Raw genomic sequence first — 15,371 nt, 5'->3', positions numbered from 1 at the left:
GCAAATTTCGTTATTTAGCTACTCTAGTTTATATTAGTAAACTTAGTAGTAGGAATTGTTTGATTTTAATTTTGCCCGGTCTAGCGGAGAAATATTTTGAGTATGCTGAACATCGGTCCTGGCAGTTGGTTTGGTTTTGCCAGCGCAACTGGGTAAAGTTGTGCTGGTAGAACCAAGGGATGGTTTACTGGATAGTTGGATATTGCGATGTGGATTTTTCCGGCTGTGCGGATACCACATTTTTTTTGTATTTAGGTTGTGTGGGTTCGAGATAAAAAAAAATTCAAAATTTATTGGTTTATTGGTTTTGGTATGTGGAGTTGTGTGGTTTACTTTGGCTTTTCTGTTGGATAGCAATCTCGATCCTGCGGCAATCACTTCGGTGGTGGTTCTTGTTTTGGGTTCTCCCATACTAAGTATGGTTGAGGTTGTTCTGTTTGTTTTTTTTTTTCGTTTCTTGTGACACATGATTTAGATTAGATAGTCGCTGAGGACAGCGAGCGTTTTACCCTTGGTAAAACGCAACAGCGGGGAGAGGGGTATTGTGACACGGCACTTTGTATGGTTAGCTCAGTTTAACGTTTTTAGGATTGTCTCGAATATAGTGTAGTTTTGTTCTATGGCAAGGAAGTCTTTGATGTAGCAACAATATACATGACAGGCATTCTGCCAATAGGAAACAAATTGAAGCTGATGGTGTTGCTACTTCAAATTAAATCCTAAATTTATGGAATAATATTAATAAATATTTAAATCAAAAACTTAATTTATAAATACAAAATAGGTTGAAATATATTCAAATAATTGAATATGATTTATTTCTTTGGGTTATACTTGCATATAAAATTATTCCATGAATTTCATTAGTTACTGTTATTTTGATTGTGTCATCCCAGGGACAGAATGGTTTGAGATCATTTCCTGGCTGGTTTTCGCCCTGGATGGGCATCTTTTATACATAGAACTGTGAAGCGAAGTACATCATGCTCTGGTAGCATCGATCAGAGGCTTGGTTATGCAGTAGCCGCTGCATCCATGAGCTAGGGAGCTCATGCTGTTGTTATTTTGCCACAAACAGTAAGTAGAATATGATAATATATAGATGTCCTCAGGTGCAACTCCTTGTTGAATCTTTGTTTGACCATTTCGCTTTGTTTCCAGTCTGCTGGTAAAACAATGTTGGTGGGAGGGAATATCAGAGCTGTGAGATGAGTCCACTCTAGGAATTTCCAGCTGGTGAGAAACTTAGATCATATAATGTCTCTTAGGTTAGCAGAGCACATGCTTCTAGTTATTAATCTTGAATTGTTTCTTTCAGCTGACTGGGGTTTTTCGTTTTTATGTTACTACGTATGTGAAATCAGTTCGCATATCAGAGTATGGAAGTCTGTCCATATTCCTAAAACTTCAAGTGTGTCTGGTGAGCAGTTCGCCATAAGAATTTCGCTCTTCTGCTGGATGGAGGTGACGTCACCTTCAAACTGAGACCTTAGTCCTTCGGTGTTGCTCTGCGGTGTCGGGTCAGATTCCCGCTGCAGCAAATCAGCTCCGGCACAGCGGAGGATCACACGTCGGGCTTGAACTGGTGGAACATTGTTATGAGGTTGGTGTACGCTTTCCTTCCGTCCTAGAAGCATTTCAAAATTTAAAGTTAAAGAATTTAGTAGAATCATATGTGATGGCAAATGATAATTTAGGGACTAACAAATTTAGATAGGTCTGCTTGTAAATCATTTTAGAACCATTTCTGGCACGACCCAGCTCTGTCGTCTGACATTATTAAAATAAGGTGCTTATGCTAGCTTAATGATTTACATGTAGAATAACTGCCCGTGTTCGAATTAGTAATAAATGATGTGTCACAAAAACTAACTTTCATTCATGTCCTTTATTGCCCTGAATGTTGATGGAAATAGGTTTAGCACCTGCTTGAGCTTTTGGTAAGATTTAGTTTTTATTTAATTTAGTAACTTTAATTGTCCGTGAGTTTCCTCAGGGAAAGCCCACAGCCGGGCTAGGAATATTTACGTGACAATAGGCCCCACGCTAGCTCAATGCGGATTGGGGACTTCACACACACTTCCTCACGATGTTTTTCTTCACCGAAAAGCTAGTGGTAAATATCAAATTATATTTCGTACATAAGTTCCGAAAAACTTATTGGTACGAGCCAGGATTTTGAACCCGCGACCTCCGGATTGAAAGTCGGACGTCATATCCACTCGGCCAACACTGCTCTTTAATTTAAGGACGGCCTTAGGTTAACAATTTATAACAATTGTTACAACCATAGGACTGTTATCTAATGTCGGCTGTACACACACGTTGAGAGCATCGCGCGTAGTCTCGGCGCCGCTCCGATCCAATTGGAGATGGAAGAGAAGGGAGCAGCATGTACACAATCGTTCTCGATGTCTCGGGGTCTCTGGACGAGTGTGTACAGCCAGCATAAGAGCTCATTTAGACGGAGCGTGAATTCTCATGCGATTTTAGATATTGCGGACTATTATTAAGGTTTTATCCATTTCAGCTGACCAATCAAATACCGTAATGTAATTAAACTCGCATGTGTTCTCGCGCCGTCTGAACGAGCCCTAAAACTAGAATTTTCTACTTTTCAGCCGGCGTTATTGAAATTGTTTCAATATTATTTCACCTTTCCATTTACTCCCTGAAATCATTCTCTAAATGAGTAAAATTTATGGGTAAATTTCATTAAAAAGTAACGAATTCCACAAAAACAAAGTCGCGGGCAGAAGCTTGTCTACTAACGGCTCGGCCACGACATCGAGCGACTTGCGACGGCGGGAGCGATAACCATAGGTTGGAGCGTGACACAGCGATCGGACCTTTCACTCCAACCTATGGTTATCGCTCCCGCCGTCGGAAGTCGCTTGATGTCGTGGCCGAGCCGTAAGGCTGCCATTCCACTGAGACTGGAAAAAGAGGAGACATACGGGTATTGACCAATAGCATTGGTTGTAATCCAGCGGGGCGGAGAAGAGATGTGAACTATCGGTCCGATTCGAACTTTAAGATACGTAAATTAATAGATCTAGAAACGACATGGATTAGATATGTCAGTGTCATAAGTGACGTTTTTGTTTGAAGAAACGTCATATTTGACACTGGCATACCTATCTAATCCATATCGTTTCTAGGTCTATTAATTGACGTATCTTAAAGTTCTAATCGGGCTGTATGGTATTGGTGATGCTAACACATTTATTACGTTAAATAATACAATTTTAAGCTTATTTCAATACAGTTGTGCGGTAGAAAGCAGAGAAATCTAATCTTCAAGGATGGGTATTCCACAGCCGTCTTCAGATCCAAATCTTTCTATCCTTCTTCTCGTTCCTCTAATTCTTAGAGAGACATTGGTTGATTCTCGTATGTCTCCTCCGTCAAAACCGTCTCAGTGCAAAGAGAATTTGATATAGAGGTGAAGAGGGGGATTGTCAAAGTAATTTTTGTAGTACACGAGCATAGGCCAAAGGCATGGCGCCATCATACAAAAATTACTTTGACAAGCCGCACTAAACAGGCAAATTATTAGTTTGCCTGTTTAGTCTGCTCTTCGTGTAGCTGGTGACATTTTTACATATATAAGTGAAAGAACAAGGCTCAAAGTCAAATGGAGTTCTGAGAGTTTTTATCTTGTGTCGAAAGATGGCAGTAATTTTACTGTGGCTACAAAAATTACTTTGACAATCCGCCTCTATACTAAATTCTCTTTTTTAATACGTATACCTAGTATGTATGTGTGTGTATCCGCTATTGTTAGAAATACCTAATATCAAAAGTTACAGGTATAATAGGCAATTTTGTCCCAGTAGCTTAGCCGGGCCATATCAACACCAATTAACCTTAATGGAAACTATGTAAATATGTAAATGCTCGCCTCGCTAATGTACCTATTGTTACCACGAAATATTTAGTGGGCTATTCTATAAAATACTGATGAGGATTGCCCATTTTAATTATGTGAGTGGAATAGTATATGCTCGCTTATGTACTATAGGTCGGAACTTAGGAATAGAGTAGAACGAATGGTAATTGAAACCTACACTTAGTACACTTACGGTTAAAAATAATAATGGTTGTAATTTTATGGATAAGCATGTCATGCTCCACTATACACGATAATTTTTAATCGGTGATCAGGAACATTTTTTTTACTCAGTAGTAGAAGTAGATCACATGGAAACAAACTTGTTTTTTTTTTAATCGTAATTTTAATTTTGAGATCTATTTTATCCTCGGAGTAATTAACAATGGAGCCGCCATTAACAGGCGTTCCCCTCTGTCGAAAATAGGCGGCCAATGGTCAACCGCATGTCAACCATATGTATGGACTGACGTTTATCTGACATGACGTACCTATACATTTGATGTGCCCCTCCCCCGCAAAAAACGGCAGACTATTTTGTACCGAAAATTTTAGACATGGCGTCTCCGTTGGTTATATCCTCTAAGATTTTATCCTAAAATCCTTGTCACTCTACTAACCGGTATCTATGAGTTATAGCCTCTTTACAAACTTAATGGCAATTGATAATTTATGAGTAATAAGGTAATAAGTAGTAATAACTTGTCATTGTCATTGTCATATGCATAAACAAAGTCATAGATCCGTCAAATTTCCGCCATACCGATGACACTTGACGAATCGTAGTTACTTCATGTAGGATAACCATGTATTTAGTGGTTATTAGTTTTAAATATGTTTTAACTTTTAATTAATTAAACAATGAGATAATTGCGTGAGACCTAGCCTAATAAGTTTTATTTTGGACTAGATATTAATATTTTTCTACTCCTGATCACCGATTAAAAATCATCGTGTGTGCATGCCAGCACTGCTGTATCTGCTGCTAATAGATGAGATGGTGGAGAACGGAGGTGGTGGATGGTGTGACAGATACTACTGACATTCAAACGTCACCTTAGCTTCTCTATTTGCCATACGAAAGTCATTTTAACTGTCAAATAACTTTTCTTTATTAGTGAATTGCAAAAAAAATGTACATAGTTAAGCACCTGTAATTAGTCTAAAGTTAATTGATTCCATTGTGTTACCACAGTTAAGCCATTTCTATTTAAGTTAGATGCATGAAAGTGTGTTAGCGTATGCTACAGACTTATATGCGTACGAATTAAATACAATAAGTATAATACAATACATAGTTAATTTTCGTAACATAAATGAATCAATTAAGTTAAGGCTCAGCTTCTTAAATGCGCTTTATAATCACAGCTTCTTAAATGCGCTTAATTACGTACATTTTTTTTGCAATTCATCATCATCATTTCTCAGCCATAAGACGTCCACTGCTGAACATAGGCCTCACCCTTGGACTTCCATTCGTGCCGGTTGGAAGCGAGCCGCATCCAGCGACTTCCGGCGACCTTAACAAGGTCGTCTGTCCATCTTGTGGATGGACGTCCTACGCTGCGCTTGCTAGTCCGTGGTCTCCACTCGAGCACTTTTCGACCCCATCGGCCATCTTCTCTGCGTGCAATTCACTCTTATGATATAGGAGGCAGACGAATCGCCTGATGGTAAGCGATTACCATCGCCCATGGCCATCTGCAACACCAGGCGGTCTAGCATACGTTGCGTTCTCGCGCGCGAAACTATACTTGAATTCGCGCTAGACGCTAGATGTATGGAGTCGCGCGCGATACGACACGTGTCGTTACCTATATAAACCAAGTAGAGTCAGACCAAGAATAGTCTGCAGCGAATTTGATAGCTCACGCAATGCAAGTGTTATTTTAAACGTCAAACTTCTATGAAATTATGACGTATAAATGACACTTGCACTGTGTGGGCTATCAAATCCGCTGCAGACTTTTTTTGGTCCGACTCTAACATGACTTTTAAATCATGAGACTTGCAGAATCCTTGATTAAACTACTTAATTGTCTAAAGCGGGGCATTCTTATCAAGACCCACTTCCTTTATTCTTTATTCTTTATTTCATTGTAGTCGACATGTTCATAATACAGTAAGGTGTTACAAGTATAAAGCGGTAGGTACATGACACCCTGTAAGGGCACACAATATTCCTATACCCGGCTTCCTTATTTTATTAACTAAGATTAAACCATTTCGCTAGTAATTGCCTCGGCTAACTATCGAGGCGCCCCGCTGTGCCTGTATTAAAGCAATTTTAATTTAGGTGAGAAGAGGGTTTTAGAGCTAGCGATTTTCCGATAATCTGAAGATCGTAGGTATTAGATATATTTGATAAGCAATTTGTATAATCATACAAAATTTAATGAAGCGGGAGTTGATTCTAGTGAATAGAAATCTCACTAGATCCATTGGTTGGATCCATGGAGAATGAAAGGTTATGCCTGCAGCTGAATGTACCATCTTATTTTACTAATTAATTTTAACTGTAAAAAAAAAATTGTAATTTATTTAATAGAATAGTTGTAATAGAATAGTTGTAGTATGATTATGATTGACTGAATGCCGAGAGGCATTAAGTCTTCCTCACAACAGTACTTATTTTATATGGTTTAAAACCAGTCAATTAATAAATAAGACACACATTTAATAAGTACATAATAGGTAGGTATTTAAGGTAGCTTAAGTGGGACTGGGCTGGACATGTCTGCCGCATGCACCCAGAAAGGTGGGCCAAAATGGTTACTGAGTGGGACCCACGGAACACAATAGACGGTGCAGGTCGGGGTTTAGGCAGACCGAAAAGGAGATGGCGGGACGACTTGGACGCATTCTACCCCAAATGGTGGGAAAATGCCGATAACAGGGTCGAGTGGAGAAAACGAGGGGAGGCCTTTGCCCAGCAGTGGGACACCAAGGTAGGCTGAAAAAAAAAAAAAAAAAAAGGTAGGTATTTAATTACCCTCTGGACGGAGCTAAAACTCCAGTTTGAAAGTTGCAGACCTGGTCAACTCTCACCGCATACTTATAAAGAATTTAAGGCTGAAAATCTCACTGTGCAGAGTAGCTAGCTTACCGCAATATTAAAAGGGATCGCTTTAAATCTTAAATTCCAATCTCGAGCCAGCTTATTCCATTTGGTCTCTCAAAACCCGGGCAAATGAGTTTATCGACCGACCAATATAAGATTAGCTCGAGATTCGTATGACTGTCGCCCGGCCTGTATAGCCTAAAAGGCTATATATTAGGCTTAGAGCATTTAATAACAGGAGTCGCCTTTAAGAGCTTACCCCTCTGCTAAAAAACTTGCACGATTGTGCAAACTTTTGTATGGACTGACATGGCTATTTGTACGTTACGTACATTTGACGTCCCCTCCCTCGCAAAAATCGGCAGACTGTTTCGTACAGAAAATGACAGCAATGAAGTCTCCAGTTACTAAATGCTCTAAGACATTAGGCCAATAGCTATACTATACATACAGTCAAAATCAAAAGTAGATAATGAAACTTTTAGCTTAGGATTAGTTATTCTGACTATTTACGTACCTACAGAATAAAATGTGTCCGTCAACTTTATCTGGCGTGTGTGTCTGGCGTCCGCCAGACTTGTCCAAATCTGCTAATGAATCGCGGGAATCAAATATATCTGCGGGCAGAAGTCTGGCAGCGAATTTATGTCTCTCTGTCTGTCTGTTTGCCAGCGCTTGGCAAGCTATTGCAACTACACCAGACCTCTGGAAGTATAACGCCATTAATCAGTAGTGATCTTACACAGGGAGCGATTGAAAGTGGTTTTATGTTAAAGGGAAATTTATATCAGCCTATCTTTGTGCTTTTGTAAACTAGTTCAAATTTTATAGGGTATCGCGCGAAAATAAGGTTGAAAATGTATATTTTAACCCCCTCATTCATAAACGCACTACAAACCTCAATTAGCTAATAATCGTTTGTCCTTATTTGTCATTTTGACTTTTATTTTTGTAAGAAAGGGATAAAACATAATTTAACTAAATCAGGCCCGTAAAGTTTTATGAATAAGGGGGTAAAACTTTAAAAACTACACTAAAATATGACATTCAAGTTAGTGTATAATTTCACTTTGTGCTGTTTCATTAACGAGTAATACAGAAGTGCATAAATATTTTCCATCGTATTTTCACGGAAACGAACGAACGTGTTATGTGTTACGTGTTAGTCTCGGTACATAAAGTACTGAGGTTGACTGAAGTAGCATGACAAATACGAACGTTTCCGAGAAAATACGATGGAAAACAATTGAGGCGCTTAACTTCAAACTCGGGTCCATCCATCCATCTGTCAGATAATTTGAAATAGAGACGGTAAAGTAAATTTCATGTAGTCTCAGTGAATTCACTGCCATCTTTCGACAGATGTTTAAAACTTTAAGAACGTCATTTGACTTTGATCCTTATTCTTTCACCGATATGTGTTAAATTTGTTAAATATCAAAAAGTGTCACCAGCTACACGAAAAGCAGACTAATACCAAAGAGAATCGCCATCTACTCGAGACTCGGCCAAAGGTAACGCCATCGCTCGAAAAGATGGAACCAGACCTTGGCGTATGGCGTTCTTTAAGTTTTAAACATAAATGTCGAAAGATGGCAGCAAATTCAATGTGACTACATAATTTAATTTTCAATAACTCTCTATACACTGTACTTATTATCTTTGCTTATACTTACCTTTGTTCCAGATAGTGATCGACGCCGACCGCCGCCGGGGCTTGCTATGAAGCGCAAACTATGCTCCGGTCCTTCGTTTAACTTCTCATGCGAAGACGACATGGAGGAGCTGAATGTGGTAAGTGTATCCTTTTCCTTCTCTGTTTTTACACATTCACTCCACTCTATCTCTTATTCACTGACACACATACTCACTCTGCCTTTCTCTGTCTCTCTGTTCGAACATAACAAACCGTAAATAGCCATCTCTCTCCTATAGCGTACAATAAGATTTTAGGCACTTTATTAAACTTTTAGAATTAGTGCGCAAAACACATTCTAGAGGAGCAGAGGTCCTACGGAACGAAATTTCTTCATCTGCCCCTCTGTCGCCCAAATATCCAAGAGCGATACAGAAACAGATAGAGTTAGACCAAGAAAAGCCTGCTGCGTTTTTGATAGTCCATGCAGTGCCAGTGTTATTTTAAACGTCAAACTTCTATGAAATTATGACGTACCTATATATAACACTTTCACTGCGTGGGCTATCAAAATCGCTGCAGACTTTTCTTGGTCTAACTCTAACGATTTTTGTTTTTCACTTATATAAGACTTTAACAACAATAAATTGCTCTGATAATTAGCGTAAGATAATCTTCTTCTTTAGAATAGAATAGAATAGAATAGTTTTTTATTCGTAAACACACAGACAACAGACATACATTGAAAAAACATAGTGAAAAATAAAGTGTCACGAAATGGTCCCATCTCAGCATGTTGCTGGCGACTTCCAGCGCTGATCTTCCGATTAGACCATCAAGTGAGAAATAATCACGGAAGGTAACAGACAAAAAAATAAGTAAAGAAACATAAAATAAACCGAAAAATTGATTACACACATTTTACACAGCTAATACAAGTCTTTGTCATCACACTCTTGTCAGAGTGGTCGTGGTCGTCTTATCAGGGCCGGTGGCAAGCTTCACAATCCGTCGCCATTCCTCCCGTACTGTAGCCCATCTTGTACAGTCACCTGCAATAATATGTTACTCTTCGAAGGCCGCAAAAATATGTCACACGCTCTTATGGCTCTACAAATAAGATCGTGTCAGATATTTTTGCAGCCTTCGTTGTGTAACATATTATTGCAGGTGACTGTACATTCATGAAGTGATTCATTGAATGCATTTTTGACTAGGTCTGACCAGCGCATTGGTGACCTACCGCGCCTTGTACCTTCGACTTTTCCCTGAACTACAAGTCGTTCCACAGATGTATCATCTCGACGTGTAATATGTCCAAAGAAAGTGAGAATACGACACTGGACGATGGAAGAAAGATAATATATTATGTAAAACGTTCATAAGTGCTTGTTGCTAGGCCTACGTGAATAAAGTATATTATATTTGACTTTGACTTTGAATGACGTCACGTAAGAGATCTGTTTCATTCTTCAAAGTGAATATCTCGGAAGTTGCTAATATTTTTTTACCAACTGCTTAATTTCAAGGGATTCACGTCACCGAAAGAGACATAGACACTTTTTTTCTATTCTCAAAGGTGCATGGGGACAATTTCTACTGCGGGATAATTTCAACTAATCGAAATATCTTCCATGTTTTACATTATTAACTAGAGTGCCATATATGTCAAGATAGCGAAAAAGATGTATTGTGTGTGTTGTGACTCTAGTTAAGAATGTTAAACATGGTAGATATTTCGATTAGTTAAAATTACCCCGCAGTCGAAATTGTCCCCCTGCACCTTATGAGGTTTAAAATTTTAGTAATCTACATAGATATACAAACTGGATATTTTAAATGTTTCAGTAAGATCAGCTACCGAATACATCATCCATCAGATATCGAGAAATAGCTAGATTGTGAGATTTGGTTGACAACGAATGCTACCGAAAATTAAACTGCAAGGTATAGATTAATGCAAAAAAGCTGGCGTGGATTTGTATGATATATTTGACAGTTCTAATCTCATACCTACTCTATGAATCAAACAATACTTTGCTTATAATAAACGTAGTTTACTTTCTTTTAAGTTCTTTGAACGAAATTAATCTAAACTGTAACTTTGTCAAATTAGATCTGCCTATTCCTTAAAAACTCGAATGAATTAATAGAGTTAGACCAAGAGAAGTCTGCAACGATTTTGATAGCACACACAGTGCAAGCGTTATTTAAACTTCATAATTACACATTTTAAAATAACACTGGCACTGCGTGTGCTATCAAAATCGCTGCAGACTTTTCTTGGTCTAAGTCTAGTGATGGTTGAATTAAAAATAACAGTACTATAGAATAATATATTTAACTGAGACTCTAAAATTACAAAAAATAATTGTAGTAAGTATTCGATATTTATACAAATAATAAATATTGAAATATGTCTCGCCGTAAGTTTCCTATTCGGTATTTGAGACTAAAGTAGTATATTTTCTCAGATTTTGAACATAATTTCTACAGAAAGAGAAAAACATTAACATTTACAAAATAAATTGGCTCACCGCCGAATGCTCGTTTAAGAATAAATTACAGTTTCAAATAATCAAATTTAAAGTACTCACGTCTCCGTCTCTGTCTCACTAAATTCAACGGTGGAAATCGCTTCGTTCGACCTCAGTTTCTTTGTCTCTTTCTTTAACTGTGGTTGTATTGTCAACTCGTGCACTTCATAGTTTAGTCTCGCTTTATGCACATTCAGATACTTCTCATAAGTGTTTAGCGCTTCGCGTCTCTCCTTCCCTTCGCTCAGTGTGGCTTCCCATGAGAAAGTCGCGTGGTATGGATTCTCTTTCACTGTTCTCATTGCTGATTCTTTCAAGTATTCATAGTCTTCTATATACTCTCTCTTTACTGCACCTTTGTCAGGAGGTAGATAAGTCTTCGCTGGTTTTGGTGGCTTTTTTATAGCCTCTGGAAATAGGATAGCCACGGTATCATTGAAGATATTTGTCTGGTTTTTCATAATCTCGAGCATTCTTCTTTCCTTTTCTAAACGCTGCGCTTCCAATTCGCGAAGAGGTTTCTCTTGTTCTATGAGTTCTGCTTTATTTATTCTTTTCTTGACTGCAATAGTTCGTTCTATCAATTTGTTAACTATCATGGTCCATCTTTCTGCCGGTCCTATAACTCGCAGTTTTGCTAGTCTTCTCGCTTCCGCTTCCTCTTCTAGTCGTTGGTCTTCTGCCTCTTTAGCTTTTCTCTTTTGTTCCTCCTTTTCTAACAGCAGTGCTCCTTCTTTTCTCTTTATTTCTAGTAGAACTTGAGGGTTTTGCTTCAGCCAATTATTTTGCCATGATGTAAACGATTGCATTACGTTAAGCTCTCTGCTAAGCATGTTGTCAACGCGAGCTTTGTAAGTTTCGTTTTCGATCATAAATATCGGTGGGTCCAAGAACATTTGAAAGGAACCATTGGAGTCACTTACTCCGATGATATTCTTTGCTAAAGGTAACGTGTGTACGTGAATACCCGTGAGCTGTGTGCCGGAGAGTGTTTGTACTGCAATAGGCAAGTCACTTCTCAGTAATAAATCCCAAGTCTCCATGTTACCTTCAGCCGTGGTGATAAAAAGCAGACTAGGCTTGTAAAGTGACCAAACAGCGTCAGTTAATCTATGAGGGCGCTTTTTCCATATCAAGGGCCGATTCATCAACTTGTCAGACCAGATTGCCATTATCTTTCCACCAACAGTCATGGTGACATGATGAAGAAATGGATTTTTCTTAGTACATGTTATTATTCCATCGTGAACATAACAACGGTACTTCGTGACGCAGTACTCAGAGTTGACAACTTCTCCAGTGTTGAACGCGTGACCCTCCCATGTAATTCTTCTCATCTCTCCGTGCTGTGAGCCACAGTACATTACTACGTTTAGATCTTCTTCTTTCTGGGGCAAGATGGAACATGTAAAATATTTCCTGCCTCTCGAAATAGGTTTTGGTGTATAAGTGTAAGTAATCGGACATGGGGTCATAGCCAAACTCTGTAGTGCAAGTGTGTCGGGTTGCCCCGTTATTCCAAGTATAATTTTATAACTAGGTTGGAACACGCGATCTAAGACACAGAATGGTGAAACGTCAACTAATAATCCAGATGGCCTTCTAGCAACGCGTTGAGATTTCTTAATCTTCTTGCCCCCAAACACTGCCACATTTTCGACTGACAGGTTCCAAATTAATATTGTACCGTCTTCTGAGCCAGTAAAAAATATGGAAGACTTTTTCTCGTCAGTTAGTAGCTCTGTGAATCCAGTTTGAGATATAAAAAAGTTAGGCGAGAACCACTCGATGGCAGTTACAGCGCCATAATGATTCGTCATCAAATTGCTCAACGCCGTTGCGGGTACCACTGCCTTATCAGAAATCCTCTTCATCCATCCCATGTGGGCATTCATTGCTATATGATACCTTTCCCTCGTTTCAGTCAATACTTCAATCTTCTCTACATTTTCTAGTTTGTTTGTCAAATCCCAAACAACAACTTGGCCATTTATACATCCACCGATCAGTATGTTTTCATTAAAAGGGCAAAATGAAAGCACCTTTACTTCGCGCGGAGCTTCGAGGTAAAGTTTTGGGAATAAGCTATCGATATGACTCCAGATCATAACAGGGTTTAACCCATACACCGCCCTTTTGATTGGATCAGGACGTGTGCTTAGCGTGTTCATCACAGCAGGTGAGGCGTCAGCGTATGAAATAGCGACAATTCCAGTCCACATAGGATGAAAAACTGCACAGGACACGTACTTATTCTTGGCTCTAACGTCTGTAAAGCAAACATAGTCCTCAAACGTCATAGAATCGTACACTACGCCAGTAGCTTTCTGAGTCACTAAGTTTGGATAATCGTTACAATAGATGTCCATAACTGTATTAAGTGATATAATAGAGTCCATTTCAGCATCTTTAGTAGTCATGAAATTGGTCATTAGTTTTATATATGACGCCCGCCGCATGCGTTTTTGAGCCTCTCGGTATGGTTTAAGTGCAACTTCGTCTATCGGTTCCTTTTCTGGTTCACTATCTTCACTACCATCATCATCAGCACCGAAATTTTTTTCACGTTTTGTATCGCCACCACCACCTGTTTCTGTAAAGTCTCGGCCAAGAGCATCAGCGATAGATTGCGTCCAGACATTTTGCGGATATCGCAACTCAGTTTGCGCATGTCTAGTTATTCTAGCTGGATTTGCTTGAGCCCCTGTGTCTATTCTCCGTTGAAACACACAGTTAAACCTTTGTCTGTACGGTGTGAGTTCTATGTAACCATCTCGAACGGAGCTCGTGTCTCTGACACTGAATTTCTCTGGCTGGTACACAGTGGGGAAGGCAGTTTTTATTTCAAGCTCTAAAAATGCCCGAGTATTTATTGGACTGAGTTCAGTAATTTCTATTTCACTTCCAAGACTCGTCCAAGGGCGTGGTTTCTTTTCCACGGCCTTTTGTAATTTCCTTGCCTGTCTTTTTAGAAATTTATCCGACTGAAACTTACAGTGGTCTCTTGCTTCGACAGTAGTGCAGATGTAGAATTCGTCGAGATCATTAGAGTCATCTTCTATGAATCCCATTAGAACTTCGTTTTGTGTATAAGCTTCTAATTCTGCTTTCAACGGGAAAAATTCTGATAGTTCGCCGCCGACTTCTATGGTTTCCATAATTTTGTCTTTACTAACAAGCTTCCACGGGCATTGGGGGGTGATGTCCATACCCATGACTATTTCAATTTGTACTTGGGTTTCTTCGCCGATAGCGATCCGATGCACTCCGTCCACATTATATTTTGGGATGAATCGCTTTCTTCGGGGCTTTGGCGGTGATGGCGGTCCTTCAGACATTTTACCGTGGTCAGCGTGTACTGTAACCAATAAATATATTTTTACTCAAATATCCTCAAAGCAAGTGTACTGTACTGTTTATCTGAGTAAATATCCAATAAATATTTGTTTACATGTCAGTAATCAATCACTCGTGTCATTGACGTTGACGTATTAATTTAATTTATAAATATAGGTGCAAATAAAACTTTTTACACGAGTACCTAAAGGACGATCAAATAAATTCAAAATTCAAATGAGGTTTGAAATGTTTGCCAAGGTTCATCAATAGCAAAAAGAATAGATAGTATAGAGGGGTCCTGTCATTGTAAATTGTGTAGTCACTGTAAATTTACTGCCATCTACCGACACACGACTGAAACTCAAAATGAAAACGTATAAAGTTATCAAAAAATGTATATATATGGATAAATTATTTTATTATTTTTATATCATTTTGATCCATGTTCATTCACTGATATCTATGTGTTAAAATTGTTAAATATGAAACGGTGTCGTCACGCCATCTAGCCGAGGATAGGCTAAAGGTGTGTGCGGCATCTATTCGAGAATGACTTTTACTTGAATTCCGAGGCACGTTTTTTCCTTAGACTTTATTCGTCTTATACGAAGTTACATATGTCTTTGATCAATAGGGAATATTACGCAAAACTCTGCGTAGAGGGCGTCACTAGCATAATCATAGGGCCTCCCGCGAAACACGAAAATCGAAAGTTCGGTTTCTGCCTCTCTATCACTCTTGTCTATTCGATCGATAGAGAGGCAGATAACGAAATTTCGATTTTCGCGTTTCGCGGTAGGCCACCTGTAAACAAATAGCCTTGATGCTATGCCTTGATGCGTCAATGTCATGTGAAAACATGTCAAAAAACTGTTTAAGGCGTAGTATGTATAAGTCACTCTTTGG

The 15,371-nt window shown here is 38.9% G+C and overlaps 2 protein-coding genes across 2 annotated transcripts in view; one reads left to right on the top strand and one right to left on the bottom strand.

The window, feature by feature from the left end:
* Positions 1 to 15,371, top strand: part of LOC134792022 (uncharacterized) — an 81,666-nt gene that overhangs the window by 54,343 nt on the left and 11,952 nt on the right. The window contains exon 2 of the mRNA XM_063763142.1: positions 8,641 to 8,747. Coding sequence (XP_063619212.1) covers positions 8,676 to 8,747 — 72 coding nt within the window. The 5' untranslated portion in view covers positions 8,641 to 8,675. The remainder of the gene's footprint in view (positions 1 to 8,640; positions 8,748 to 15,371) is intronic.
* LOC134791961 (dynein axonemal intermediate chain 3) lies at positions 10,912 to 14,586 on the bottom strand. Its single transcript, XM_063763055.1, has one exon. It carries the CDS (start codon positions 14,462 to 14,464, stop codon positions 11,183 to 11,185), a length of 3,282 nt encoding a protein of 1,093 aa, XP_063619125.1. The 5' UTR covers positions 14,465 to 14,586; the 3' UTR covers positions 10,912 to 11,182.

Source organism: Cydia splendana, chromosome 7 (genome assembly GCF_910591565.1).
Source record: "Cydia splendana chromosome 7, ilCydSple1.2, whole genome shotgun sequence".
Taxonomy (NCBI): domain Eukaryota; kingdom Metazoa; phylum Arthropoda; class Insecta; order Lepidoptera; family Tortricidae; genus Cydia; species Cydia splendana.
The sequence above is the reverse complement of the archived record's forward strand: the minus strand, read 5'-3'. Positions and strand labels throughout refer to the sequence as shown.

Excerpts from the sequence above, each read along its gene's own strand:
- LOC134791961 (XM_063763055.1), bottom strand. The coding sequence starts at position 14,464 with ATGTCTGAAGGACCGCCATCACCGCCAAAGCCCCGAAGAAAGCGATTC.